Genomic DNA, 27,214 nt, shown 5'->3' with positions numbered 1-27,214 from the left:
GACGGGGTGAGCTGAGTCCTTGCAGTCGGTAGTAGTTCCTCTGCATGACCTGTAGGGGTCATGAGTGTAGAGCAGTGACATATTATCTGAGCAGAGCGCAAGTTCTTATGACCCTCCAGCTGGTTACAGCTTGTCCAGAGCTTGCAAGTCAGGACTTCAGTGATCACATTGATTTCTGTGTCTCCTTCACGTCTGCATTTTTTTTTTTTTTTTTTTTTTTGAGACAAAGTCTCACTGTGTCCCCCAGGCTGCAGTGCAGTGGCACAATCTTGGCTCACTGCAACCTCCACCTCCTGGATTCAAGCAATTCTCCTGCCTCAGCCTCCCGAGTAGCTGGGATTACAGGTGCCCGCCACCACACCTGGCTAATTTTTGTATTTTTGGTAGAGACGAGGTTTCACCATGTTGGCCAGGCTGGTCTCAAACTCCTCACCTCAGGTGATCCGCCTGCTTTGGCCTCCCTAAGTGCTGGGATTACAGGCATGAGCCACTGCGCCCGGCTGCATCTGTATTTTAACAAGATGCTGCAGCCAAACTTCCCATTTAGCAAGTTTCTTAGATTAGGGTTTATGACTCCCTTGAGTGACTACATGGTGTACAGGCTGTGTGTTTATATGTGTATCTGTGTGTTTACATAAGTGGCCCTCAACATTTACAATTAGAGCTGAGGAGGATTCTAACAACAGCCCCTAAATATCTTGAAATGAAAAAGCATCTTTAGGGACCAGGCATGGTGGCTCACAGCTGTAATCTCAGCACTTTGGGAGGCCAGGGCAGGAGGATCGCTTGAACCCAGGGGGCTGAGGATGCAGTGAGTTATGATCGCACCACTGCGCTCCAGCCTGGGTGACAAAGTGCAACCCTGTCTCTACAATCATAGAAGTTTTTTTTAAAAAACATCCCCGTTATTTCTAAGGTTGCTTTGCCTCAGGGCTCCCCGGGATTTGCTCTTGAATCCTAATGAAAGCAGCTGATAAGGACGGACTGGCAGCGTCATGCAAAAGTTTTGGTTGGTGCAAAAGTAACTGCAGTTTTGGACCGTGAATTTTAGATCATTATAACTAGGCTCAAAGGTGTTTATTAATCAAAATAGGAACCATTACAATCAACACATTTTTGCCAATGAGAAATAAGTTATTTCTGTAACGTAAAAATCCATGCTCTGGGATTTGAAGAAGTCTTAGCGTTTTCTGCATCCTGCTGGTTGTGGAAGTGCTTTCCCTGCAAAAAGTTGTCAGAGTGCTTGAAGAAGTGGTAGTCAGTTGGCAAGAAGTCAAGTGAATATGGTGGATGAGGCAAAGCATTGCAGCCCAATTCATTCAACCTTTGAAGCGCTGGTTGCGCGACGTGTGGTCGGGCATTGTCCTGGAGAAGAATTTGGCCCCTTCTGTGGATCAGCGCTGGCTGCAGGCGTTGGAGTTTTCAGTGCCTCTCACCCATTTGCTATGCATACCTCTCCAGTGTAATGGTTTCGCCGGGATTCAGAAAGCTGTAGTGGATCAGACCAGCAGCCAGCCATCAAGCAGTGACCATGACCTTTTTTTGGTGCGAGTTTGGCTTTGGGAAGTGCTTTGGAGCTGCTTCTTGGTCCAGCCACTGAGCTGGTCGTCGCCAGTTGTCATGTAAAGTCCACTTTTCATCACACGTCATAATCTGATCGAGAAATGGTTCATTGTTGTTGTGTAGAGTAAGAGAAGACGACACTTCAAAATTTTTTTTTATTTTTGCTCAGCTCATGAGGCACCCTCTTATTGAGCTCTCTCACCTTTCCAGTTTGCTTCAAATGCTGAATGACCATAGAATGGTCGAGGCTGAGTTCTTTAGCCACTTCTCGTGTAATTGTAAGAGGATCAGCTTCCATGATTGCTCTCAGTTGGTCATTGTCCAATGACCAATGGCTAGCCACGCTGCTCATCTTCAAGGCTCTCGTCTCCTTTGCAAAATTTCTTGCCCCGGCACTGCACTGTACATTCGTTAGCAGTTCCTGGGCCAAATGCGTTGTTGATGTTGTGAGTTGTCTCCACTGCTTTACTACCCATTTTGAATTTGAATGAGAAAATCACTTGAATTTACTATTTGTCTAGCATTGTTTTCGTAGTCTGAACATAAACAAGTAATAAGTCATTAGCAAAAAAAAAAAAAAAAGCCCATTAAAATGATGTATGACATAATCACATCTATTAAAGAATATATTGGCTGGGCGCGGTGGCTCACACCTGTAATCCCAGCACTTTGGGAGGCCAAGGTGGGCAGATCACGGGGTCAGGAGATCGAGACCATCCTGGCTAACACAAAGAAACCCCGTCTCTACTGAAAATACAAAAAATTAGATAGGTGTGGTGGCGGGCACCTGTAGTCCCAGCTACTAGGGAGGCTGAGGCAGGAGAATGGTGTGAACCCAGGAGGCAGAACTTGCAGTGAGCCAAGATCGTGCCACTGCACTCCAGCCTGGGTGCTGGGTGACAGAGTGAGACTCTGTCTCAAAAAAAAAAAAAAAAAAGAATATATTCCAGGCCAGGTGCGGAGGCTCACACTTGTAATCCCAGCACTTTGGGAGGCAGAGGCAGGCGGATCACGAGGTCAGGAGATCGAGACCATCCTGGCTAACACAGTGAAACCTCGTCTCTACTAAAAATACAAAAAATTAGCAGGGCATGGTGGCGGGCACCTGTAGTCCCAGCTACTCGGGAAGCTGAGTCAGGAGAATGGCGTGAACCTGGGAGGCGGAGCTTGCAGTGAGCTGAGATTGCGCCACTGCACTCCAGCCTGGGCGACAGAGCAAGACTCCATCACACACACACACACACAGAATATATTCCAATAGCAAATAGCAAATTCCAGCAATGCAAAAATGGCAATTACTTTTGCACTCGCCTAATATTTTTCTTATTTTGTTATTGTAATGTTTGTGTTATTCCACAGGTTTTAAAGGTACCATAAGAAGGTGTTTATTTTCTAAAATATACCATAAGATAGTTAAGGAATCAATGTATATGGTTTTACATTTTTAGCCAGAAGTTAAAAGAGAAGAAATTACTGGCAAAGAAGATGAAACTTGAACAGAAGAAACAAGAAGGTGAGTGGTGCCCACTTTTCTTGGCTGTAGCCTCTTTCTTGGTGTTGGTCACAGTGACCAACTGAACTGTCGGGAAACACAGGGATGGAGAGTTTGGGCTGGTTGGCTGGCCACTGAAGAAATAACAGCTTATTCATATTAGCTAGGACCCATTGAATTGCACGTATCAGAAAACCAAACTGGCTTAAGCAAAAAGATGCTGGCTCAAGTTAGGTCGAGGACAGACCTCCCTTCGGGCACGGCTGGTCAGGGAGATCAGTGACATTATTGGTTACTGACATCTACCCCTCTGTCCTGGTGTCCCGTCCTCAGGCCGCTCACACTCCTTGTGGTTTTGAGGTGCCTGCAGCAGCTCTTGGGGCTACATCCCTCCTCAATATTGTCCAGGAGGGAAAATTGAGAGGATGCCTCAACTTTCCTAGCCAAAAGTCTTTTTATGTCTCTCTGGCTCTGATTGAGTCACTTGTCAGATCAGGTAAGAATGCTTTTGACTACAAGCAACAGAATGCAGCAATGAAGTGCCTAAACCACGAGGAGTTGTTATTTTTTACAGGATGAGAAATCTGGTAGTAGGTGGCAGCGTGATGTGGCTCAGCAGTGTAGGCTGGCTCCCCCGCACATCCCTTGGCCTTTACCCCAAGGGTGTGGGGTGGCTGCCATGGCTTCTGGCACCATACCTGTGTTCAAGGCAGGAAGAAGGGGAGTAAGGTACCTATGTGGTCTGCCCCTTTTATATTGGAGAGCAAAAGTTTCTCCAGAAGTGCCCAGAAGACATCACCTTAAATACTAGGTCACTTTGCCATCCCTAGCTGCCATCAGGCTAGAGGAATAGAAAACAGAACTGTTGTAAACAACTCAAACCTATCGTGATCCAGCACTGCAAGCTGAGTACATTGCCGCCCCAGCCAGATTCGAGGTACCGTTAATAAGAAAGAGTCGGGGGCAGGATTGGCTGTTAGGTCGGCATCCCACTGTGCTGCCAATCCTGCCGCCTCTGAACTCATCACAATGCTAGGAGTGCTATCCCCCATCCCTGGGAACTCATGTACTGTGAATAAGGGAGGGGGGCCCCAGCTGGAAAGGGCCAAGGATGCTAAGAGACCAAAAAGTGACACTGTCCCCCACTGAATCTGTGACTGAATCTGTGGCTATTCCCTGCTTGACCAGGTCTGCTTCCTGAGTGCATGATTGTGGTTTTTGGTTTTAGGGTGAAGTCAGACTTTCATTGATGTATTAAAATACAGTTGGGCTGGGCATGGTAGCCCATGCCTGTAATCCCAGCTACTTGGGAGGCTGAGGCAGGAGAATGACTTGAACCCAGGAGGCTGAGGTTGCAGTGAGCCGAGATCGCGCCATTGCACTCCAGGCTGGGCAACAAGAGCAAAACTCCATCTCAAAAAAATAAAACAGGCCGGGCACAGTGGTTCATGCCTGTAATCCCAACACTTTGGGAGGCCAAGGCAGGTGGATCACCTGAAGTCAGGAGTTCGAAACCAGCCTTGCCAACATGGTGAAACCCCATCTCTACTAAAAATACAAAAATTAGCTGGGTGTGATGACAGGCACCTGTAATCCCAGCTACTTGGGAGGCTGAGGCAGGAGAATTGCTTGAACCTGGGAGGCATAGGTTGCAGTGAGCCAAGATTGTGCCATTGCACTCCAGCCTGGGTGACAGGAGCGAAACTCCGTCTCAAAAATAAATAAAATAAAATAAAATATGATTGGCCACTTCTAAGAACCACTCCTTATGAGTTGTAAATGTACTCTGTGACACATCGGATATGGTTTTAGGTTGTTTCTCACCCTCTCCTAGAAGAAATTATTTTAAACTGCTAAAATGTGACTGACAGGACCTCATCCCTCAAATAAACTACCTCATCACTTTCCACTCCACCGCAGCAGTAGATCATGGAAGTACTTGGCCCAAGGAGGAGGATTGGGCACAAAAGCTATTCTCACAATCTGTTGAGGGGATATTGTAGCTTGGACCTATTATATTTGGAAATTTGAGACCAGCCTGGGCAGCATAGCAAGACCCCATCTCTACAAACAATAAAAAAAATCAGCCAGGCATGGTGGTACACACCTGTAGTCCCAGCTTTTTGGGAGGCTGGGGCAGGAGGATTGCTTGAACCCAGGAGTGCATTACTAGTCTGGGCAACATAGTAAGACCCCTTCTCTACACAAAATTTTAAAAATTAGTCAGGTATGGTGGTGCATGCCTGTCGTCCTAGCTACTCTGGAGGCTGAGGTGGGAGAGTCGCCTGAGCCGAGGAGGTCAAGACTGCAGTGAGCCATGATTGTGCCACTGCACTGCAGTCTGGGTGACAGAGCAAGATTCTGTCTCCAAACAACAACAACAACAACAAGAATATATAAAAAAATAGGTCTCCTTTGCTGAGTAATTTGACCCTCCCTCCTCAGGGTTTGTTGGTTTTGCTGCTTATCATTGTCATTGTTGCTGTTTGTGTGTTTAGTGACTTTCCTAACAAATTCTGTAAAACCTGTATTCTTTGTTGTGTTTGGACTCCGAAGTCTCTGCCTGGTTAGCTTAGTTGGTCACTGGAAGATGAGAGATTTCCTTGAATGTCTTGAACCACCAGTCTTTGGCAAAGACTGTCTCCCAGTCTTTGCCAAGGACCTCTGTGTGTGTGTTGGAATTTGCCTCCAACACGCTGGCAGGCAGTCTGCAATTTGCTGTAGCCTTTACTTCCTGCTTGCACAGAGCCTCCAGGGCAGCAGAAGTGAGCAGTCAGGGCCTTGGCTGGCTTTCTTGGGCATGTGCACTGTTCTGGTGGCCCTCTAGCGTCCCAGCTTTTCCTTTTAAGCTTTTTGGTCAGTTTCTTGTTTGTGTCAATTGTTACTGCTGTCTTGGTTGGTGGGATGTTAAACAGTTGTCACTGATGGTTTTTGACAAACGCCCAGGGGAAAAAGCTGTTCACGTTGAGTGAGCTGAACTCAATGCTGAGTCAGATCAACGGAAGACAAGCCTTGCAGGTAGACGTTTCCAGGGAACTGCCAGACAGGTCAACTAGGGCCAGTGCCCTGAGAATGGAACTTCCAACAGCCCCCAAACCAGTCAGCCTCCTCCCGTTTTTACAGCTACTGTGGCAGGGGGGCTCTTGGTTTTCAAGGCTCCTTCAGATCTGGGGAGAGGGAGACGGGAAATTAAAACCCACAGAGCTCATGCTCTTAGTGAGGTTCAGGCATTTGAACAGTTCGAGGAGCATTTCCAGAGTTCTGAAAAGGTTGATTTTTAGTATGTTTGCCAGTGTTCTGTTACCTTTATGGAGAAGCAGATTTTTGGAGGCCCTTACTCTGCCATTCATCCCTTTGGATTTTAACTTTGAAACAGCACTGCATTTGAAGTGTGTTTCCTGTACGTCAAATGTTTGGGTCATGTTTTTAAATTCATTCTGACAGTCTATCTCTTTCTTGAAATGTTTGGATTCAAGGCTACCATTTTATTTGTTTTTTGTTTTCATTTTTGTGTTTTTGAAGCAAGATCTCACTTTGTCACCCAGGCTGGAGTGCAGCAGTGCAATCATGGCTCGCAGTAGCCTCGAACTCCTGGTGGGCTCAAGCAATCCTCCTACCTCAGCCTCTTGAGTAGCTGGGACTGCAGGTGTGTACCACCATGTCTGGCTAATGTGTTATTTTTTTGCAGAGATGGGGTCTCATTATGTTGCCCAGGCTTGTCTTGAACTCCTGGGCTCAAGTGATCCTTCCACCTCAGCCTCCCAAGTAGCTGGGACCACAGGCCTGTGCCACCACGCTCAGGTAATTTTTGTATTTTTTATAGAAACTGGGTTTCTCTGTTTCGAACTCTTAAGCTCAAGTGATCTTCCCGCCTTGGCCTTCCAAAGTGCTGGGATTTCAGGCGTGAGCCACCATGTGAGGCTGTCGTGCTTTTTCTCTGGCTGCTTGCTTTTTTTTTTTAAGATGGAGTCTTGCTCTATCACCCAGGCTGGAGTGCAGTGGTGTAATCTTGGCTCACTGCAACCGCTACCTCCTGGGTTCAAGCAGTTCTTCTGCCTCAGCCTCCCTGATAACTGAGATTACAGGCGCATACCACCATGCCCAGCTAATTTTTGTATTTTTGGTAGGGATGGGGTCTCACCATGTTGGCCAGTCTGATCTCGAACTCCTGACCTCAGGTGATCCCCCCACCTCAGCCTCCCAAAGTGCTGGGATTACAGATGTGAACCACCACACCTGATCTTAGTTCTATTTTTAATTTTTGGGTAATCACCATACTCTTTCATAGTGACTGAACCATTTTATACTCCCACCAGTGCAAAAGGGCTGTAATGTCTCCACATCCTCACCAACACTTATTTTCTGTTTTTTGGGGTTTTTTGTTTTGTTTTTAGGTAACTATCCTAATGGGTGTGAAGTGGTAGCTCACTACAGTATTGATTTGCATGTCCCTAATGATTTGTGATGTTGGGCATCTTTGTTTTTATTGTTGTTTTGTTTTTGAGACAGAGTCTCGCTGTGTTGCCCAGGCTGGAGTACAGTGGCACGATCTCGGCTCACTGCAGCCCCTGCCTCCACCACGCCCGGCTAATTTTTGTAGTTTTAGTAGAGACGGTGTTTCACTGTGTTGGCCACACTAGTCTCAAACTCCACCCACCTCAGCCTCCCATAGTGCTGGGATTACAGATTTGAGCCACCACGCCCAGCCAGCACCTGAACATATTAAAAAATGGTTAATACCCCATGATTGTACATGCTTTGTACCAAACGGGAAGAATAGAGCGTTCTAAGGATAACCGTCATAAAAGTGGTTTGGGCTTGGACTCATTGGCTCATGCCTGTAATCCTAACATTTGGTAGGCCAAGGTGGGAGGATCGCTTGAGCCCAGGAGTTTGAGACCAGCCTGGTCAACAAAATGAGACCCCCATCCCTACAAAATATTTCAAAATTAGCGAGTTGTGGTGGTGCGCACCTGTAGTCCCAGCTTCTTGAAAAGCTGAGGTGGGAGGATGACTTGAGCCCAGGTGCGGAGGCGGCAGTGAGCTATGATTACACCGCTGCACTCCAGCCTGGGTGACAGAACAAGACCCTGTCTCAAAAAAGAAGTGGTTAGTATGCCATTTATCTCGCCTTCTTGATTCCCTTCTTTATTTTTCATTTTGTGAGAGTAAGCAAGCTTTTCCAGTTGTCCGGAAAGAAATGGAAACTAATGTGGTAATACCAAGTTGCGCCCCAAGGTGGCTTTGGTGTGCCGTGGGTCCTGGATGGACCCAGAGGCACAGATCGCTCAAGCTATTTTGGCTCTTCTCCTAAAAAGCAGGAGGGGGCAACTGGCTGAGTGTTGTGTTGTTGGAGAGGACATCTCACCGCTTGTTTTCTGTGCTGGTCCAGTAGCTCAGGGAAGACTCCCGGCAGTGTGGGACTTGTGTCTGAATGACAGCACAGGATGACATTAAGCCAGTGTGGATTATTCTGAAGCCTTGAACTCCCCAGATGATGTATTCCCACACCACTGTTACTTATCCTAACATAGGCCTGCCCATCAAAGAAATCCAGGGCGCCCTTAGGGAATTTGTTACTAGGCACCTCTAGAGCAGAGTTTCCCCACGGATGCACTGCTGATGCCTCAGGCTGGAAAATGCTGTGTCGTGAGGGGCTGTGTCTTGGTCACTGCAGGATGTCTCAAGGCATTGTAGTGTCTACCCCCCACCCAAGGCCAGGAGCACCCACCTTCCCCCAGTCATTGGCAGTTGGATGTCTCCAGACACTGCCAAATGCACCCTAGTTAGGGAGGAGGACGGAATTGTTCCTGCCTGAGAGCTCCTGATCTATGGGCAGGTATCCGGTGTCCAGAAGGCACTCAACATGTGTTTGGATCAAACTGTTTCTTTCAGAGCCAAAATCCTTTAACATAATATGTTGGAAAACTACCCACATCCTTTGTGTCTTTGGAAAAAAGAGATACTCTATGATCATTTTAGAAATTTTAAAAATATGCAGAAAAGAACAACATCAAAAATAAAAGTTGGCTGGGCACAGTGGCTCACGCCTGTAATCCCAGCACTTTGGGAAGCTGAGGCTGGAGGATCGTTTGAGGCCAGGAGTTTGAGACCAGTGTGGGCAACATAGCAAGACCCTGTGTGTATTTTGTAAATAAATAAAAGTTATCTGTAACCCGTACTAAAAATGACTTTAACACTTTAATATCATTTCTTCAATTTCAGTTTTTTCATATATAAGCCTTATTTCTATAAATGCCTTGTTTATAGATGTCCTGATTTTATCACGTAACATTGTATCACAAGTGTTTTCCCAAGTCTCTGCTTAAAAGGATTTTTTTCTAATCTGTTCATTCATCTGTTAAAAACAAAGTGTGTGCTTCAGTTGCAGTCAGTGGCATTTTACACAGTATGCCTGTAGCCTGTGAATAAAATCTCAGATTCCTGGATCTTAAAATATTATATAAACAGTAGTAGAAGAGTACTAGAAGGAGGGCCAGGCACGGTGGCTTCTGCCTGTAATCAGCACTTTGGGAGGGCGAGGCGACAGATCACCTGAGGTCAGGAGTTCAAGACCAGCCTGGCCAACATGGTGAAACCCTATCTCTACTAAAATACAAAAATTAGCCGGACATGATGGCGGGTGCCTGTAATCCCAGCTACTCGGGAGGCTGAGACGGGAGAATCACTTGGAACCTGGGAGACGGTGGTTGCCGTGAGCCGAGATTGCGCCACTGCACTCCAGCCTGGGCGGCTGAGTGAGATTCTGTCTCAAAAAAAAAGAGTACTGGAAGGAAATTATGTAGAAAGCTCAGATATCATCATCCTAGTTGATCACCTTTTTCTCTATTCATTTTCTTTTAGTCTCCATGTGCACATCATTTGTATGTAGATAGAATTATAGAAAGCTTTCCATTTTGCTTATTTAACATTATACACATACTGCTTCATGAGGCAATTCCTTCATAATTTTTCAGTGACTGACAATATCCAACAATTGACATGCCCTAACACACCTAATCTTTCTCCTTTTATGAAACAGTAGATTGATTCCAGTTCTTGTCTTCGGTGAATATCCTGTCTCTCCCTTCCCCCTTTCTGGGGTGATAGATTGAGATAAATTTCTAAACCGGGCATGGTGACTTACACCTGTAATCTCAGCACTTAGGGAGGCCGACGCAGGCAAATTGCTTGAGCCCAGGAGTTGGGAAACCAGCCTAAGCAACGTGGTGAAACCCTATCTCTACACAAAGTAAAAAAATTAGCCATGTGTGGTGGCACATGCCTGTAGTCCCAGCTACGTGGGAGGCTGAGGCAAGAGGATCACCTGACCGTGGGGAAGTTGAAGCTGCAGTGAGTTGTGATCATGCCACTGCACTCTAGCCTGGGTGACAGAGCAAGACCCTGTCTCAAAAAGGGGGGGAAAAAAAAGATAAATTTGTAACCACGGGAATTACTAGATCACAGAGTATAAAAAGAACTCCTGGCTCTGGAAATATATTGCAGGTTACTTTCCGAAGGGATAGCCCCGGTTTTTGCCATTGACAGTGTGTGTAACGGTACACTCTTACCATATCCTCAACATTTTACTCCTCCTCCACATGGGTAAGAATGGGGCACATGAGAACCACTCAAGGTCTTACTGGGGATTGAGTAAAAAGCCTTACAGAAATACAGTGTAGACCTGCAGGACCGTGGAGGCAGTCCTACTCTCTTGCCATTCCACTCCCCACGCACCCACCTGTGTACAGCCTCCAAAGCCCTTTTTTTTGTTTGTTTTTCGAGGCAGAGTCTTGCTCCATCACCCAAGCTGGAGTGCAGTGGCGCCAGCTCAGCTCACTGCAACCTCCGCCTCCCAGGTTCAAGAGATTCTCCCACTTCAGCCTCCCAAGTAGCTGGGATTACAAGCGCCCGCCACCACACTGGCTAATTTTTGTATTTTTAGTAGAGATGGGGTTTCGCCATGTTGGCCAGGCTGGTCTCGAACTCCTGATCTCAGGTAATTCGCCCGCATTGGCCTCCCAAAGCGCTGGGATTACAGGCGTGAGCCACCGCGCCCAGCCCCAAAGCTATTTTATAAAATGTACGTTGGATTGTCAATCATTCTTATGCCTTTGTAACAATACCCAAGATCATGGAATGCTTGTTACGTACCCCTAGTTCTAAACACTTTGCGTGTATTAACTAACATAATCCTCACAGCAGCCCTGTGAGGCAGTCCGTGGTGTGTTATCCCCATTTTACAAATGACAGACCTTAGGCACCGTGTGGTGGTGGCGCCCACAAAGCTGCAGAGGATGTGGGCAGCAGGCCGGGATGTGATCCCAGGCACCTGCACCCGCCCATGAGGCGATCCTGCGTGAAACCCTGTCAGCAGCCCCAGTGTTCCTGGCCTTCTCTGACTGGCCCTTCCCGGTCTCTCTGCTGTGCTGGTCTGTCCACTCCCTTCCACATACCCCCAGCTCTCTGTTCTTCAGCCTCGCTGCATGTGCTTAGGCTGCCTGTACTCTCTTCACGCCACCTGACTTCTCATCTGCCTGGAGAAGCTCTCTTCACCTTCAGCGTCCTCTTACAATACTTTCTGTCCGTGTAAAGCCTCTCCTCACCTCCCTCCAGCCCCCGGCCCTAGAAGTGGCCTTTCCTGCCAGCCTGCCCCATGGGGTTGTGTGTGCCCTTGGCTGCGGACCCTGCCAGATCACATAAGGTGCTTCTCCATTCAGCTATAATGTCAGTTCCATCTTTTTCAAAATAAGTCTCATTTTAGAATAGCTTTAGATTTACGGAAAAATTGCAAAGATATTTACAAAGCGTTCTTATATACCCAGTCTCCCCATTGTTTAACTTCCGAAGTTAACCTGGAGCAGTGGTCGCAATTTTTGAACCCACATTGATACCTTTATTAGCTAAAGTCCATACCTTATTCCAGCTGCCTTAGTTTTTACCTGATGCCCTTTTCTTGCTCCAGAATCCAATCCAGGGCACCGCGTCACATTTTGTTATCACGCATTCTTCGGCTCCTGTTGGCTGTGACAGTTTCCCAGACTTTATGTGGGTCCAGTAATTTATAAACGGCTCCTCAGCCGCATGTGGCTCAAGCCTGTAATCCCAGCACTTTGGGAGGCCGCAGGACGGGCGGGATCAACAGGTCAGGAGATCGAGACCATCCTGGCTAACACAGTGAAACCCTCGGCTCTCTAAAAATACAAAAAACTTAGCCGGGCTTGCAGGCAGGCTTGCAGTCCCAGCTACTCGGGAGGCTGAGGCAGGAATGGCGTGAACCTGGGAGGCATGGAGCTTGGTGAGCTGAGATCCGCCACTGCACTCCAGCCTGGGTGACAGAGCGAGACTCTGTTCAAAAAAAAAAAAACGGCCTCAGTTGGGATTGGTCTGATTTTCTCATGATTTGACTGGAGTTGTTTGTTTTGGGGATGAGGACCACAGAGGGAAACCACCCTTCTCACCACACATCAGGGCTGTGTCACAACTGCCAGCGGGCCATCAGGTTTTGTGGGTTTTTTTTTTTTGTTTTTTTTGTTTTTTTTTTTTTTTTTTGAGACAGGTCTCTCTCTGTTGCCCAAGCTGGAGTGCAGGGGCACCATCTCACCTCACTGCAGCCTCAAACCCCTGGGCTTAAGTGATCCTCCTTCCTTAGCCTCCTGAGCAGCTGCAACTACAGATGTGTACCTCCACACCCTGCTAATTTTGGTATTTTTTCTAGAGATGGGGTCTCACTGTGTTGCCCAGGCTCGTGCCATCACTGTTGATGTTGACCTTGATCACATGGCTGAGATAGTGTGGTCACGTTTCTCCCTCTTACATTTTCTCTCTTTTCTCCTTCCTGTACGATACTCTGTGGAAGAAAGTCACTGTGGGCAGCCCACACGTAGGGAGTGTGGAGCTGTGTTCCTCCTTCCTGACAGTGAAGAATCTACATGCATCGTTGAAGTCATTCTGCACTCAAGGGTTATTTCTGTGTATTTATCATTATTTAATCATTTCCTTCTATCAGTATGAACTTATGGATATTCATCTTGTACTTTAGGTTATAGTCCAGTATTACTGTATTTGTTTTACTGCTGCTCATATTATTCCAGCTTTGGCCATTGGGAGCTCTTTCATTTGGGTCCTGTGTTCCCTTGACAAAGTCCCATCATTGTCAGTAATTTTTTTTTTTTTTTTTTGAGACAGGGTCTCTCTCTATTACCTAGGCTGGAGTGCAGTGGCACCATCGCAGCTCACTGCAGCCTGAAACTCCAGGCTCAAGCAATCCTCTCACCTCAGCTTCCCAAGTAGCTGGGCCCACAGGCATGCACCACCATGCCTGGCTAATTTTTAAAATTGTTTTTGTAGACACGAGGGTCTTGCTATATGGCGCAGGCTGGTCTCAAACTCCTGGACTCAAGCAGTCCTCCTGCCTCAGCTTCCCAAAGTGCTTTAATTACAGGCATGAACTGCCACACTTGGCTTCCTTACTTCCTGGTACCATAGGATATTCCAGACTCATGTCTTGTATTTCCTGCCCTGGGCCCAGGATCAGCCATTTGTCCAAGAAGTCCTGGCTGCTGCTTTTTTTTGTTTTAGATGGAGTTTCGCTCTTTGTTGCCCAGGCTGGAGTGCAGTGCTACGATCTCGGCTCACTGCAACCTCTGCCTCCCGGGTTCAAGCAATTCTCCTGCCTCAGCCTCCTGAATAGCTGGGATTACAGGCATGTGCCACCACACCCAGCTAATTTTTGTATTTTTAGCAGAGACAGGGTTTCACCATGTTGGCCAGGCTGGTCTCAAACTCCTGCCTGCAAACAGTCCACCTGCCTCTGCCTCCCAAAGTGCTGGGATTACAGGCGTGAGCCACGTGCCTGGCCCCTGGCTGCTTTTACTAGAGAAATGGTATTAAAACCCAAGGTCTGGGGACTAGGCATTTTCTGTGCTACTGGATGGTTGCTTTTAGGCTCTCTCAGCTGACAAAGCCAGGAAATTTACCTGTGTACTCTACCAGTATATATGTACATATCTGTTACTACTAGTACCCATAACCAACCTCATCCGTATTACACTAACCTGAGTTCATGCTGATGTCTCCAAGTCCAGCCCAGTACGACATGGCTCATTCTAGCCTTCTCTCCTTATTTCTCTATCACCTCTCACCCCAGTAGTGAGTATCTTTGTTACCGTCCGCTAGCCATTTGCTTCATTGCTCAATTCCAGCATACATGAATAATGGCTTCAGAATTGTTGACTGTTACCCTGGGGGAAGCACCATTACCAACTAGGGACATTGCTATGTGCAGTCCCTTCAGCCTTACAGAGGCCACTCATTTCAAGAATTACTTAGATCAGCACTTTTTTTTGTTTGTTTGTTTGAGATGGAGTCTTGCTCAGTTGCCCAGGCTGGAGTGCAGTGGCGCGATCTCAGGTCACTGCAAGCTCCGCCTCCCGGGTTCACGCCATTCTCCTGCCCCAGCCTCCCGAGTAGCTGGGACTACAGGTGCACGCCACTACGCCTGGCTAGTTTTTTTGTATTTTTAGTAGAGATGGGGTTTCACCATGTTAGCCAGGATGGTCTCGATCTCCTGACCTCGTGATCCACCCGTCTCGGCCTCCCAAAGTGCTGGGATTACAGGCATGAGCCACCGCACCGGGCCACTTTTTTTGTTTTTAATGTTTAAAAAAACATTTGAGACGATGTTACACTATATCGCCCAGGCTGGTCTTGAACTCCTGGGCTCAAGCGATCCTCCGGACTCAGCCTCCCAAAGCGCTGAGCCGCCACACTTGGCTGATCAGTACTTTTCCCCACACTCCCTTCACAGAGATCATTTCGTACATTGATAATACGTTTGGATTCACGTGTCACTTTCTACATTCCATCCTGGGACCCCGACGTCCTAAATGACTTTTTTTTTTTTTTTTTTTTTTTGAGACGGAGTCTCGCTCTGTCGCCCAGGCTGGAGTGCAGTGGCCGGATCTCAGCTCACTGCAAGCTCCGCCTCCCGGGTTCACGCCATTCTCCTGCCTCAGCCTCCTGAGTGAGTAGCTGGGACTACAGGCGCCCGCCACCTCGCCCGGCTAGTTTTTTGTATTTTTTTTAGTAGAGACGGGGTTTCACCGTGTTAGCCATTGTGATGGTCTTGATCTCCTGGACCTCGTGATCCACCTGCCTCGCCTCAGTGTTAGATTACAGGCTGAGCCACCGCCCCTAAATGACTTTTAAAATTACCATAACTACCAGGCATGGTGGCTCACTTGCAATCCCAGCACTTTTGATTTGCGACAGTATCTTTTTAATTCTTGTATCACCAACATTAAGCATAGTAACTGATATGCAATAATCACTTGATGATTTCTTTTTTTTTTTTTTTTTTTTTTTTTTTTTGAGACGGAGTCTGCTCTGTCACTTCAGGCTGAGTGCAGTGGCTGGATCTCAGCTAACTGCAAGCTCTGCCTCCTGGGTTCACGCCCCATTCTCCTGCCTCAGCCTCCCTAGGGAAAATCTGAGACTACAGGCTCACCTCACCCTCACCCTCGCTAGTTTTTGTTTTTTTAGTAGAGACGGGGTTTCACTGTTATTCAAGGATGGTCTCATCTCCTGACCCTCGCGGATTCGCCCTCTTGGCCTCCCAAAGTGCTAGAATTACAGGCTTGAGCCACCGCGCCCGGCCGATGATTTCTTACTGTTACGTATTTGTCACATTGAAGGAATGAACTGGGGTAGTTTTGTTGAGTTGCCAAGTGACTTGACTGTGCCCCAGGTTTCTGGGTTTCTCCTCCCTGAGGGTGATACTCTTAGACCATGACAATAAGTCTTCCACACACACAGAATCCCTTGTGTAGACTATTAGTGAGATACAGGTTGAGCATCCCAAACCCGAAAATCCAAACTCAGAAATGCTGCAAAATTCAGAGGTTTTGAGCACCGACATGACGCTCCAAGTAGGAATTACACCCCTGACCTCATGCGAGAGGTCACAGTCGAAACGCAGATACACAACACAGATGATTCAGTGTCTCCCACGGACAGAAGACCTTCCCAGCCTCCTTCAACTGCAATACAACCTGTCCACATACACCCAGATTTTCCCCCACCCAAGCACCCCACAGAGGGTAAGAAAATGGTGCCTCTAAGACCATACGCACCAGCGGTAGGTTCCCCACGATGCCCCACACGGGGCCCAGACCTCCATGCTTACTCACAGTTTTTTTGCTTGTTCTCTACTTTGTTGTGTAAAGACACTATTGAAAACGTCAAAAAGGCCTGCAGATCCGCCTATGGGTAACAGTGATAAGAAAAAGAGGAAGCATTTATGTTTATCTATAGCCCAGAAAGCCAAGAATGACTGCCACACATGACCTGAGGAAGCAGAGGGATAAAAAGTTGAAACACCAAAAGCCATGAACAGAAGTTCCTGAAAAATTGAAAAATGAGGCCGGGCACGGTGGCTCATGTCTGTAATCCCAGCACTTTGGGAGGCCAACGAGGGAGGATCACTTGAACCTCAGCCTTAAGGGTAGCTGAGATTACAGGCACCCGCCACCGCGCCTGGCTAATTTTTGTATTTTTAGTGGAGATGGGGTTTCGCCATGTTGGCCAGGCTGGTCTTGAACTCTTACTGTTACAAGTAAGGAGTTCAAGACCACCCTTGGCAACATGGTTGAGACCTCGTCTCTACAACAAATACAAAACTTAGCCAGGTGTGGTGGCACACACCCATAGTCTCAGCTACTCAGGAGGCTGCAGTGAGCTGTGATCACACCACTGCACTCTAGCCTGGTGACAGAGTTAGACTCCGTCTTAAAAAAAAAAAAAGTGTCCAATAACCCTTTAATTCAAACACAGCATAGTAGGTGGGGATTGAAAGCCCACTGTTACCATTTAGCAGCCGATCCAGGTGTTCTCGTGATGCAGTTGTGCTGCTTAATTACTCTGAATATACTATTTTCTACTGTATGAATGGCCCATCACATTTATTACTGTTAAGCACTTATGTGTGAGTAAGTGTATGAAAAGGATTGCTTATCAGTCGCAAATAAATTCAGAGTCAGAAATGACGGTGACACCAAGCCACAGATCAGCCACATGGGTGAGAGATAGATGCCTTTGCTTTCTGATGGTTCATTGTACACAACTGTGTTTCATACACAAAATTATTATTAGAGATGGAGTCTTGCTCTATTGTGCAGGCTGGAGTGCAGTGGCGTGATCTTGGCTCACTGCAACCCCTGCCTCCCAGGTTCAAGCGATTTTCCTGCTTCAGCCTCCCAATTAGCTCAATGACAGGCGTGCACCACCACGCCTGGCTAATTTTCCTTTTTTATTTCTGAGACAGAGTTTCGCTCTTGCCCAGGCTAGAGTGAAGTGGCACGATCTCAGCTTGCTGCAACCTTCACCCATCCCCCACCCCTGGTTCAAGCAATTCTTCTGCCTCAGCCTCCCAAGTAGCTGGGATTACAGGTACACCACCACATCTGGCTAATTTTGTATTTTTAGTAGAGATGGGGTTTCGCCATGTTGGCCAGGCTGGTTTCGAACTCCTGACCTCAAGTGATTCACCCGCCTCAGCCTTTGAAAGTGCTAGGATTACAGGTGTGAGCCACTGTGCCTGGCCTAATTTTTGTGTTTTTATAGAGATGAGATTTCACCATGTTGGCCAGGCTGGTCTCAAACTCCTGACTTCAAGTTATCCACCTGCCTCCGGCTCCCAAAGTGTTGGGATTACAGGTGTGAGCCACCGTACTCAGCCACAAAATTATTTTGAAATGTTATATTTACCTTCAGGCTATGTGTATGGGGGGTTACATGAAACATAGTGAACTTCATTCATGTTTAGACTTGGGTCCCATCCCCAAGGTATCTCATTGTGTAGATGCGGATATTCCAAAATCTGAAAACATCCGAAATCTGAAACACCTCTGGTCCTGAGCATTTTGGATCAGGGATCTTCAGCCCATACTGCATTTTCAAAGGCTTTTCAGCCATGGGGAATGCTTCCAGTCCTTCTCTGTTGCTCCTCTCCACAAACATCCAGCTCAACCAGTATTCTACGATTCATCAGGAGCAGAATTAAAGATCAGACCCTATGCTTGTTTTTTTTTGTTTTGAAACAGAGTCTCCCTCTGTCACCCAGGCTGGAGTGCAGTTGGCACGATCTTGGCTCACTGCAACCTCTGCCTCCTGGGTTCAAGCGATTCTCCTGCCTCAGCCTCCCGAGTGGCTGGGATTACAGGTGCCCGCCACCACGCCCGACTAATTTTTGTATTTTTAGTAGAGATGGGGTTTCCCCCATGTTGGTCAGGCTGGTCTCAAACTCGTGACCTCGTGATCCATCCACCTTGGTCTCCCAGGGTGTTGGGATTACAGATGTGAGCCACCGTGCCTGGCCCCTTATGCAATTTCTGCAGACAACGTAGGCAGAGGCCAAGAGAGTCAGAGAGCGTGTTTAAGCCTGGGTCCCTGTCTTAGCGAATAGGAGATCTCGAGCAGCAAGTTCCTCCACCTCTCTGGGCTATCTTCTTCATCTGTAAAATGGATATATAAGAGTGATACTTACCTCATAGACTATTGTAAGAATTAAACAGGGTACTCTATGTACAGACTTAGCACAGTGCTTGGCATGTAATAGTGTTGGACAAATATTAGCTATTAAAATATCCTCACCATTTAAACTTAAAAAAAAAAAAATTCTGCCCAGGCTGCAGTGCAGTGGCATGGCTCACTGCAGCCTTGAACTCCTGGGCCCAAAAGGTCCTCTTGCCTCAGCCTCATGAGTAGTGAGGACTATAGGCATGTGTCACCAGGCCATTTTTTGTAGAGATGGGACTTGCTGTGTTGCCCAGGCTTATCTCAAACTCCTGGGCTCGAGTGATCCATCCTCAGCCTCCCAAAGTGCTGGGATTACAGGTGTGCGCCATTGCACCCAGCTTCCCCATTTGAACTTTCAAAGCTAATCATGCTGTGTGGTATGAGGTTGAGGGGAAAAAGGGATGCCCCAAATTAATGAAATTAAATCTTCCAGATGCTTTCACCAGAGCCGTGTGTGTTCTTTCTGGGGTCCCATCCTGGGTATGACAGTGAACTTCAGGCTAGGCTGTGCCTTCGGCTGTGCAGGGCCTCCTGCTTAGAGGCCCTTTTCTGCCCTGTGGTGACACAGCAGTGGCAGCGCTCAGGGTGTGTAGTGGGCGTGTGGGTGGCCAGGGCAAGCCCTACACATGTGCCGGGAGGAGCATTGGCTGGCCCGGGTGAGCCCACCCAGTTGCGAGTTGGCTGAGGCCACTGTGCCTGCGGGCAGCGTCCTGGCGTGGCTGAGCCGGGCCATCTGCTGCCTTGTGGTCTCTGCCTCCACCTTTCCAACTCTCTTGTCCTCCTGCTCCCACAGGAAGCCAGGGAGGGAAGGAGTTGGGAACACATTGTCCTCGTGCTCTGCTTCTGGCTGGCAGTCATGATGGGGAACAGGGACCGTGCACTGCTCACAGGTGTCAGGAGGGGCTTCCTGGGCCATGCTTGGGAGGAGCTGGGAAGCTGGCGTATGTGTAGGGGCAGAGTCCTCTGCCACACAGGTTTCGGAAATCCTTTCGCGGACGCCAGTGAGAACTTGAGACTTCAGCGAGAGTGTTGTCAGCCTGGCGTTAGGTGTTGAAGAGGTGGGTCAGGAATTTGCCCACCCAGGAGGTGGCCATGGCAGGGGGCAGGAGCCATGTAAAAGTAGTAGGGCCTGGTTTATGGGGTGTCGGGTCTTGCGTGTGCCGCTGGGCCTTTAGGTAAAGATGGGGTACACCCGTGAGAGCGGTGGTAGATCAGGTCTGTAACCCACCCTTACTTCCGGGGAATGGCTCAGGGGACTGGCAGGCGTGAGGCGTGGCCCTGGTTTCTCGCTGTGCGGTCCAGGAACAGGAACTTCTGACTTCCCATCAGCTCTCCTCTTTGAAAGCACACTTGATCCTGAACCATTTTGCATGTGTGTGATTTGAATGTCGTGTGGTTACAGGACCCGGTCAGCCCCAGGAGCAGGGGTCCAGCAGCTCTGCAGAGGCGTCTGGAACGGAGGAGGAGGAGGAGGAGGTGCCCAGTTTCATCATGGGGCAATGACAGTGTTTGCCACAGCCACTGCCTGGAACCCGGCTCGTGCTGTGACCAGAAAGGAAAGGTGGCTGTTTGGCTCTTTCTTCCCTGCAAGGACCCGCTGACCCACTGGATGGAGAGCAAAGGAGACCCCTCCCGAGCCGCTCGCAGTCCTGGTTTCGGCAGGGTTGGGAGCCTGAGGGGCCGTCTCCCTGACACTCAAAGGCACTGCCTTGCAGATGCCATCCGTGTTGCTGGTAAACGGGGACAGAGAGCCTCACCTTGTCACATATTTGAACAGTGATGAGTTTGGGGCTGGTTTCTGGGAAGGGAGCGTTTATTTAGTAAAGAGCAGAACACCCTTGCATTTTGTTGGGACATGTGGACCGTGAGTTACAAACACTCTGGAGAAGGCTGTGAGATGCCACCATTCCCATGGGGACTGAACCCCATTATGTGGACCTGGTCCCAGGCTCAGTGAGGAGATGGCCTCGGCTGTGGGGCTGGTCCATGTTGCCCACCCACTCCAGTGGGAAGTGGGAACCACACCACAGAGGGTCTGCTCCCACTGCAGCTCCCAGTGCCCTGTGTGTTCTGGGAAGCCCTGGGTGTGCACAGGGAGGCCCGGGCCAGGGATTTCACCAGGGGCTGGATCACAAGGGCATGGGGTGTGTGGAAAGGGCTGTGGGGGAAGAGCCGTTGACCAGAGAGTGAGCAGATGGAGAATGCAAGCTGGACCGAGCCAGAGCAGAGGGCAGGGGATTCCCAGCCGGACGGGGGTTCTCTCACCGACAGCTGCATTTTCATCCTGAAGTGGAAGGGGGTCTAAACAGAACGGGCTGAGAGAGGAGGGACTCGGTCAAGTGGGTGGAGCTCCTCCTTGCATGACTGCAACCATTAGGGCTTTCTGCCAGGTCATAGCAGTTGGGACCAGCGGGGAGAAGAGAGGCAGAACTCCTTTGTCCTCAGGTGGCACAGCCCCAGACTGGCATCCAGGAGGCACTGGGCCCGTGCATAGAAGGCACCTGCAGAAAGCAGGGCAGCCCAGCACAGAGGCGTGTGCCTGGAATCCCAGCTACTCGGAAGGCCAAGGCAAGAGGACCGCTGGAGTCCAGGGATTCAAGGCCAACCTGGGCAATAGAGCGAGACCCTGTCTCTTAAAAAACGATGATGATGATGAACACAGAGGGCGGGGCACTGTGCTGGGAGCCAGGGTGCCTGGGAGGAGCGGAGACCAGCCTTTGACCTCAGTGTTTTGAGGCCAACAGGGATGACAGAGACGGTTTCTAGTTAGAGCCTTGGCTCCATTTTTGGATGATTTAACCCCGAGTTCCTGAGTCTATTTTGTGCCCCTTACATACTTTGATAGAATTAAGGAAATAGTGGTTTTGAGTGAAGGGAAAGGAAACCCAGAAACATTTTCTGTTGCTTTTACTTCTGTAGTGTAGATTTCCCCGGCCCCGCTCTGAGCCCTGTAACATCTGTGATAGCTTCTGTCCCTTCATCGGTTCATGTCACAGGGATTTTCTTTCCCAGGAATCAGACACGGAGAGTCAGCCCTAAATAAATGAGCACATGCCCTGGCTGTACATTTTGAAACCTGTTTTTGTCTTTGTCTGGGACTGGCAGGTTTGCGTTTCGGTTTTAGTTCTCCTGTCTTTGGACTGTTGGTTTCCATCCCTCTCCCCGCCCCGATGTGTGTCACAGCCCCTGCCCTGAATCTGCAGCCTGGAGTTTGTGGGCCTCCTTAGTGCTGCGGAGGGTGCTGGGGCTTGGAGCCTGATGACCTAGCTTTTTTTTTTTTTTTTTTTTTTTTTTTTTTGAGACGGAGTCTCGCTGTGCTCCCAGGCTTGAGTGCAGTGGCCTGATCTCGGCTCACTGCAAGCTCCGCCTCCCGGGTTCACGCCATTCTCCCGCCTCAGCCTCCCAAGTAGCTGGGACTACAGGCGCCCGCCACCACGCCCGGCTAGTTTTTTGTATTTTTAGTAGAGACGAAGTTTCACCATGTTAGCCAGGATAGTCTCGATCTCCTGACCTCGTGATCCACCCGCCTCGGCCTTCCAAAGTGCTGGGATTACAGGCTTGAGCCACCGCGCCCGGCCGATGACCTAGCTTTTAATCCTTTCCCTGCCTCTGGTAAGCCAGGGGACTGTGGGCAAGTCCCTTCCTGCCTCTGCCAGCTCACTGGGCCAAGAGAGACAGTCGCCACGGGCGTGTGTTGGGTGGGCGGGCACATGGCGACGCAGCAGGATGCCAGGTTGCGGTGGGCTTCACCCCCATGGGGTGCGGAGATGTTTAGGCAGGACATGTCCTGTAGCCATTTCTGGCCATTATTATTAGGTCATTAGGACCTTAAGTTGAGAGATTTTTTCTTCAGGGCATCATTTATTTGGGAAAAGAGGAACAAACAGATGTCATCATTGAGAAAGGAGTGGGTGATACTGAGAGCCCCTGCCCACCCCGCCCACCCCCCGTAAAAAAAAACAAGATTAGGGGAGAATCATGAAGTAATGTCCCTCATCGCTGTTGGGTGGGAAGGAGTCTGGAACTGAACACAGAGGTGTAGGTAACAGAATCATCTCAGAAAACCTCACACAGAAGAATTCTCATGGCCAGGCCCAGTGAGTTCATGCCTGTAATCCCAGCATTTTGGAAGGCCAAGGCGGGAGGATTGCTTGGACCCAGGAGTTTGAGACTAGCCTGGGCAACAGAGTGAGACCTCATCTCTACAAAAAATTTTAAAATTAGCTGGGCATGATGGTGCGCACTTATAGTCCCAGCTACTTGGGAAGCTGAGGTAGGAGGATCCCTTGAGCCCAAGAGTTCAAGGCTGCAGTGAGCCGTGATCACTCCACTGCACTGCAGCTTGGGTAACACAGTGAGACCCTGTTTCAAAAACAAACATATCTAGGTTCCCTGGTGATGCCCCTGTGATTCTGCATCATTACGATTCACGCCCAAATATACATTTAAACAGGTACCTGCTCCAGGAGATTCTACTACAGAACCCGCCCCCTTAATTAGTTAACTTTGAGACAACGTCTTGCTGTGTTATCCTGGCTGGAGTGCAGTGGTGCCATCATTGCTCACTGCAGCCTCCAACTCCTGGTCTCAAGCATTCCTCCCACCTCAGCCTCCCAAGTAGCTAGGACTGCAGGCATGTACCACCATGCCAGCCTAATTTTTGTTTGTTTTTGAAACAAAGTCTGGCCCTTTTGTCCAGGCTGGGGTGCAGTGGCGTGATCTCGGCTCACTGCAACTTCCACCTCTCAGGCTCAAGCCATTCTCCTACCTCATCCTCCCAAGTAGCTGGGACTACAGGTGTGCACCACCGTGCCTGGCTAATTTTTGTATTTTTTGTAGAGACGGGGTTTTGCATCTTGCCCAGGCAGGTCTCCACCTCCTGGGCTCAAACGACCCTCCCACCTCGGCCTCCCAAAGTGCTGGGATTACAGGTGTGCACCACCAAGCCCTGCCCTGTTACTATTTTTTTTTTTTTTTTTTTTTTTTTTGAGACGGAGTCTCGCTCTGTCGCCCGGTCTGGAGTGCAGTGGCCGGATCTCAGCTCACTGCAAGCTCCGCCTCCCGGGTTTACGCCATTCTCCTGCCTCAGCCTCCCAAGTAACTGGGACTACAGGCGCCCGCCATCTCGCCCGGCTAGTTTTTTGTATTTTTTAGTAGAGACGGGGTTTCACCGTGTTCGCCAGGATGGTCTCGATCTTCTGACCTCGTGATCCACCCGTCTCGGCCTCCCAAAGTGCTGGGATTACAGGCTTGAGCCACCGCGCCCAGCCGCCCTGTTACTATTTTAAATTTACTTCCCTGTTTCCTACATTTATATTTTGGTTAAAAAAAAAAAAAAAAACTAAGACATTAAAATTGAGTTAGAGGAGTGTTCTACTAACTGTTGGAAATAGAACTCAGGCCAGTTCCTTTGCATTCATCGTGGAGACGCGTGTTTTCTCCTTCTCCCTCTTGGAAGTTAATTTCTGTTTACTATTTGGCGTACTTGACTAAAGTGAGCTATGATTACCATATATTAACATATTTCAGTAGAGAGAACATTCTTGGAAATTAACCTGGAGCAAGTTCCGGGTGGCCGTTTCCTGTTTTCTTACTCCACAGAACATGGTAAAGCCACTGGGTGCGGTGGCTCTTGCCTATAACCCCAGCACTTTGGGAGGCCTAGGCGAGAGGATCACCTAAGGCCAGGAGTTCAAGACCAGCCTGAGCAACATAGTGAGACCCCCCCCCGTCTCTACCAAATAAAAATTGAAAAGTGCGCCTGGCCTGGTGGCACAGACCTCGCTACTTCCGAGGCTAAAGTGGGAGAATCACTTGAGCCTGGGAGATCCAGGCTGCAGTGAACCATGATTCTGCCTCTGCACTCCAGCCTGGGTAACAAAGCAAGACCTCATCTCAGAAATAAAAGGCCAGGTGCAGTGGCTTACGCCTGTAATCCCAGCACTTGGAGGCCGAGGTTAGTGGATCACCTGAGATCAGGAGTTCGAGACCAGCCTGGCCAACACGGTGAAACCCTGTCTCTACTAAAAATACAAAAATTAGCCAGGCGTGGTGATGACAGCCTGTAAATCCCAGCTACTTGGGAGGCTAAGGCAGGAGAATTGCTTGAACCCGGGAGTCAGAGGTTGCAGTCAGCCAAAATGGCACCACTGCACTCTAGCCTGGGCAACAAGAGTGAAACTTTGTCTCAAAAAATAATAATAAAACATAGCAAATGTTTATTGAGCATCCACTAAGTGCAAAATCCAAAGGATTCCAAGGCCCATTGCTAGGCACTGGGGATGGTGGTGGACAAAACACAGTCCTTGCCTTCAGGGGGCTCCAGGTCTCAGCAGAACAGGATCCGGGAGAGCAGCACAGCATGCTGTGTGGGCACTTGACCCAGGCCTCTGCAAGGGTGAGCACCAAGGTGAACTCTTAGGCGGCTCAGGAGAACAAGAGTGCCCAGAAAGCGAGCTGGGGAGGGACGAGGCGCCCTGCCATGGCCTCAGACCCTGTTAATAAGGGGACTGGAGTCTCAAAGGTCACAGGGTAGGGGCTGGAATGGAGAGACATGGGGGACCTTTGAGTTTGTGGAAAGGGACAAGGCTCCTGCCTTGCCATGCAGACCAGAGGTGATGGTGGCCTGAGTTAGTGCAGAAGCAAGTGAGGACAGGGAGAAGTAGAGGAGAGTCCAGCGACATGGAGGTGGGAGAATTCACACGACCCGATGGGGAGGGGACTCATGGTTGCCAGCAGCTGAGTGGTTGAGGGAGCCCTTCTGAGACAGCTGACCTAGGGCTGACGGCTGAAACATCGTCTGGGTTTAGGAGCTGGGTTTATGCGGGCAGATCACCTGAGGTCAGGAGTTGGAGACCAGCCTGGCCAACACGGTGAAACCCCGTCTCCTAAAAAATATATACAAAAATTAGCTGGGCATAGTGGTGGGCACCTGTAATCCCAGCTACTTGGGAGGCTGAGGCAGGAGAATTGCTTGAACTCGGGAGGTGGAGGTTGCAGTGAGCCGAGATGACGCCATTGCAATCCAGCCTGGATGACGAGCGAAACTCCATCTCAAAAAGAAAAAGCTATTATAGGCCAGGCGTGGTAACTCAACCCAGTAATCTCAACATTTTGGGAGGCTGAGGCCGACAGATCACGTGAGGCTAGGAGTTCTGAGACCGGTCTGACCAACATGGTGAAACCCTGTCTCTACTAAAAATACAAAAATTAGCCAGGCTTACTGGCCTGTGCCTGTAATCCCAGTTACTTGGGAGGCTGAGGCAGGAGAATTGCTTGAACTCAGGAGGTGGAGGTTACAGTGAGCCGAGATGGCACCACTGCACTCCAGCCTGGGCAACAGAGCGAGACTCTGTCTCATAAAATGAGAGAGAGAAAAAAAAAAAAAGAAAGGAATAAAATGGAAGGAAGGAAGGGAGGGAGGGGGGAGGAAGAGAGGGAGGGGGGAGGGAGGGAGGAAGGAAGGAAGGGGAAAGAAAGGAGGAAGGAAGTGAAGGACGGAGGGAAGGAGGAGGAAGGGAGGGAAGGAAGGAAAGGAATGAAGGGAGGGAGGGAGGAGGGGAGAAAGAGAAAAGAGAGAAAAAGAGGAAAGGAGGGAAAGAAAAGCAAGCAAGCTATTCTGTTTGGTTAGGAAACCAGCTCTGAAAAGCACTGGCAATTATGACTTGCATTTTGCTTCTGTCTGGGCATGCTGGATAAATGTGCCCGGAGGGTGGCGGCATCAGTAACAGGCACAGGAAGCTTTCTGAGGGATGAGTGAAGTTGCTGCAAGAGTGAGAATTCAACAAAGGACTCCTTTGCTGAAAGCACTTTCATCTGTGATGCAAACTACTGCCATTTACAAAGTGTTTTCTTCCTGGTTTTTTTTTTTTTTTTTTTTTTTTTTTGAGACAGAGTCTTGCTCTCTGACCCAGACTGGAGTACAATGGCATGATCTTGGCTCACTGCAACCTCCGCCTCCCAAGTTCAATCGATTCTTCTGCCTCAGCCTCCCCAGTAGCTGGGACTACAGGCGTGCACTACCACACCTGGCTAATTTTTGTATTTTTAGTAGAGACAGAGTTTCACCAGTTGACTTGGCTGGTCTTGAACTCCTGGCCTCAGGTGATCAGCCTTCCAAAGTGCTGGGATTACAGGCGTGAGCCATCGAGATACATTTTACCAAGAACTCCACGTTGGAAAGCCATAGCATGATTGCTTTTTGAGGACTTTGCCCCCTGAAATTCAAATGATCCCTTACCCATAGCCATTGATGGGGGTGGCGGGAGGAGGGCCAGTAAGGAACCCTGGGCTTTTCTTATGCCCATGTTAGGGCCTAACCTGCCTTTTAGGTCAGTAACCTGGAGGGGGAAACCTGGTTTATTAGACTAAGTGTCCTCGCGGTTTCATTCTGGCTCTCAGCAGTAGTCTGTAAAATACAACTCGAAGTGTAGATGGATTTAACCTGGCGTCCGTAACATCTACTCTTCCAATTGTCATCAAATGTGGGCTGGCTGACATGAGTGGAATTTTTCCTTCGTTTGGATAAATGTGTCACGGTCCAATGCTGTTGTGACAGATGGAAAAATCCTATGTAGGGCACGC

At 48.9% G+C, this 27,214-nt stretch overlaps 1 protein-coding gene across 2 annotated transcripts in view; it reads left to right on the top strand.

Moving 5' to 3' along the window:
* PRKRIP1 (PRKR interacting protein 1) overlaps positions 1-21,696 on the top strand; it is a 31,836-nt gene extending 10,140 nt beyond the window's left edge. Inside the window, exons 5-6 of one of the 2 annotated variants that reach the window (XM_003895833.4) lie at positions 3,012-3,076; positions 20,034-21,696. In XM_003895833.4, coding sequence (XP_003895882.1) covers positions 3,012-3,076; positions 20,034-20,134 — 166 coding nt within the window. In that variant the 3' untranslated portion in view covers positions 20,135-21,696. The remainder of the gene's footprint in view (positions 1-3,011; positions 3,077-20,033) is intronic. The other variant, XM_021935714.2, reaches the window with a different exon arrangement.
* Positions 21,697-27,214: the final 5,518 nt, after the last annotated feature.

This window comes from Papio anubis, chromosome 4 (genome assembly GCF_008728515.1).
Source record: "Papio anubis isolate 15944 chromosome 4, Panubis1.0, whole genome shotgun sequence".
Lineage (NCBI taxonomy): Eukaryota > Metazoa > Chordata > Mammalia > Primates > Cercopithecidae > Papio > Papio anubis.
Note: the sequence above shows the minus strand (reverse complement) of the source record. Positions and strands in the feature narration are given on the sequence as shown.